General features: G+C 47.4%; 1 protein-coding gene across 1 annotated transcript in view; it reads left to right on the top strand.

Annotated features, from left to right (window-relative positions):
• LOC106816557 (sodium- and chloride-dependent taurine transporter-like) overlaps positions 1 to 2,156 on the top strand; it is a gene marked incomplete at its 5' end in the record, with an annotated part of 10,491 nt that extends 8,335 nt beyond the window's left edge. Inside the window, 1 exon segment of the mRNA XM_014821184.1 lies at positions 451 to 2,156. Coding sequence (XP_014676670.1) covers positions 451 to 618 — 168 coding nt within the window.
• Between the last annotated feature and the right edge of the window lie 984 nt (positions 2,157 to 3,140).

Genomic DNA, 3,140 nt, shown 5'->3' with positions numbered 1-3,140 from the left:
GCAGAGACGAGAGAGTCAGAAATCAGAGGATAGAGAGGAGAGCAGGAGAGACGAGCGCAGGAAGTGAGAGAGGGAGAGCAAGAGAGAGAGAGACGATAGAGAGAAGCCGATGAGACGAGGAGAGAGAGGAGAGAGATGGAGAGAAGCGATGAGGATGAGAGAGAGAGGAGAAGGAGAGAGGGGGGGCAGGGGAGGGGGGACGAGTAGAGAGACAAGAGAAGAGAGGGCGGGGATGAGGAGGGGAGCGGCACGAGAAGGGGGCAGCGGGAGATGTTAGGTGTGAATATGTAGTAGATGTGAGTATCTATATAGTAGCATATAGATGCAAAACTCTATAAAATTTGCCTCGTACGTTCAATAATCGATACATCGATTATCGTCTTGTCGATCGAGTCGTTAGCATGAGGCATCATCCCCGTCTAACCGAATCACCGCTTTTATTTTATACAGCGATGGAGAAATCTCACCACGCCAGACTTAGCTCCAGAGTTCGTGGATGCGCACAGGGGCGACTACGATATTGTCGGACTACCTTACATTAAAATCAGATCGAACAATACGTCCGCCGATGGCGCACCGAGCGAGAACGGAGAGAAAGTAGAGCAGACGTGCGTATGAACACATAACGCTGGCGGGCGCCATTTTGAAAGTAGAGCAGACTTGCGTATGAACCACAGAGATGTATACATAAACATTATACATCTCTATGGTATGAACACATTACGCTGGCCTGCGCTACTTTGAGGGCCAGCGCGCGAGTTCGTTCGCGAGCGAATGTTTTCCGTTCGTTTGTTGTTGGAGTTTTGTGACAAGTGAGTCGCAGCAGCAGCAGCAGCGCATGCATGATCGTCTGCACGCGTGCGGCATTGTGAGGCGCGCTGTTTCGAAACGCGTCGGTGTTTCGCAGTTTTTATTAATGTGTTTATTTTAGTGTGCGCAAAAAGTACGGATTTTTGTTGCAAAACCGTAAATAGCGATGAATGATATATAACTAAACGAATTGAGATTAGACGTATTATCTTATCTTTTCTGTTAAGCTATTTTGGAAGTGCGACTACAGAGAAAATCCCTCCTACCTTTATCTGATATTAATTATACGAAATTAAATTGGAAACCACACGACCCGTCTCAACGAAATCTAGACGTTTTAATGAATATCCTCACCAAAGGCATGTCATGTACAGATATTTAACATGCGTCATACTCCTACCTGTGTGTGTGTGTGTGTGTGTGTGTGTGTGTGTGTGTGTGTGTGTGTGTGTGTGTGTGTGTGTGTGTGTGTGTGTGTGTCGTGTGTGTGTGTGTGTGTGTGTGTGTGTGTGTGTGTGTGTGTGTGTGTGTGTGTGTGTGTGTGTGTGTGTGTGTGTGTGCGTGCGTGTGTGTGTGTGTGTGTGCGTGTAAATGTGTGCGTTTTACGCTAAAAGAACGTTTTATTTGTACATGTAGATCTGTTTATATCAACTCTGTTGGACTGTAAACGTACGATAATCCCATCTTGTGGAACGACGTACTCCACCCCAATGAACTCATCGATTTTTTTGCATTTGTAATTATAAACATATATAATGTGAACATTTAATACTTCCGCCTAGCGCGTAAGGGTAAACATAGACAAGCGCTACCGCTATTGTTTAATTCACAGTCTCACGACCGCCTCAAATGTGTCGTTTTGTAAATGGAGACTGAGTTTAATGTATTCACGGACAAATCGCGCCATTCGTGAGGCGATGAATCCAAGTTTATATAAACACGCGCGCGCACACACCAAAACACAACCGATATAGAATACAAGAACCCCCGTATATTCGTTTTGATACGAAATGCGCTACGTCGTTGTGTGTTTGTCAAGAGCTTTTAATTTTTTTCCTGTACTTTTGTTTTGTCCGAGCGCGATAGCAGCGCCATAGCAGCGCGGCGGAACAGGCAGCGAGCGATTTAGCTATCGCTGTGTCGTTTGGCACGCGTGAAATTTTATCGTCTGGAGAGAGTACTTGCATTCGCCTTAGTTCATCTTGAGATTAACGTTATGAACCAGCGGGAGGTGAGCGTGCGCGTAGTGGCATCCCTCGTTAGAAAAGAAAGAGAGAGAGAGAGAGAGGGAGTAAAATAAAGAAAGAGAGAGAGACTCTCCAGAAACAGCGTAGTGAGACAGTGAATAGTTAGCGTTAGTGTTATTATCTTAGTTGTAGTTTTGTGGCGTTTTTTTTCTTTTTACAGTAAATTGCCGTTAAGTTTATTGCCGACGGCACACGTATAGTTTATGACCCACACCTCGTGAAAAGCGTGTGTGCGTGAGTGTGTGTGTGCGTGAGTTTCGAGTCCGACCGTGTCTGCACGTCGCGTGCTGTTTTGTTATGGCGTGCGTGCCAGTGCGCGGCCCAGTGCCGTGGCGTGTGGTGTGTGGTGTGTGCTGTCTGTGCCCGATTTGTGCTGTCGCTTGCTGTGGTGATTTTACCTGTGTGATGTACCGCGGGGCTCATGTGTGAATGTGCTGTGTTTGATGTGTGCGGCCCTGGACCGGCTGTCGTTTGTTCTGCGCGATGCAACGAGCTTCAGCGTTGATACCAACTTCCACGTACCCTAGTGCAAGTGTTCTGTGTGGCGCTGCGTGTGTGTGCGCGACAGTCGCTGTGTGTGTAGCCAGAGAGAGAGAGAGAGAGAGAGAGAGACGATGAGAGTGGAGAGAAGAGGAACGCCGAAGAGAAGAGGAGGAGAGAGAGGAGAGAGGAGAGAGAGAGAGAGAGAGGAGAAGGAGAGAGAGGAGCAGAGGAGAGAGCGAGAGAGAGAGAGAGAGAGAGAGAGAGAGAGACAGACAGAAGAGAGGAGAGAGAGAGAGAGAGAAGAGACAGAGAGAGAGAGAGAGAGAGAGACAGAGAGAAGAGGAGAAGCGAGAGAGGAGAGAGAGGAGAGAGAGAGAGAGAGAGAGAGAGAGAACGAGAGAGAGACGAGAGAGAGAGAGAGAGAGAGAGAGAGAGAGAGAGAGAGAGAGAGAGAGAGAGTAATAGCGAGCACGAGAAAGAGAAATAAAAAAATCATGTGATGAAACGCACGAATGTCCTCATGGTTGCGATGATGGTAGAAACATTCAACCTACCATATTCGCTTGTCTTCTTCGGTTTCCTTTTGGCTGCTCTTCGGGA

The sequence above is a fragment of the Priapulus caudatus genome, unplaced genomic scaffold (assembly GCF_000485595.1).
Source record: "Priapulus caudatus unplaced genomic scaffold, Priapulus_caudatus-5.0.1 Scaffold32, whole genome shotgun sequence".
NCBI classification, from domain to species: domain Eukaryota; kingdom Metazoa; phylum Priapulida; class Priapulimorpha; order Priapulimorphida; family Priapulidae; genus Priapulus; species Priapulus caudatus.
Note: the sequence above shows the minus strand (reverse complement) of the source record. Positions and strands in the feature narration are given on the sequence as shown.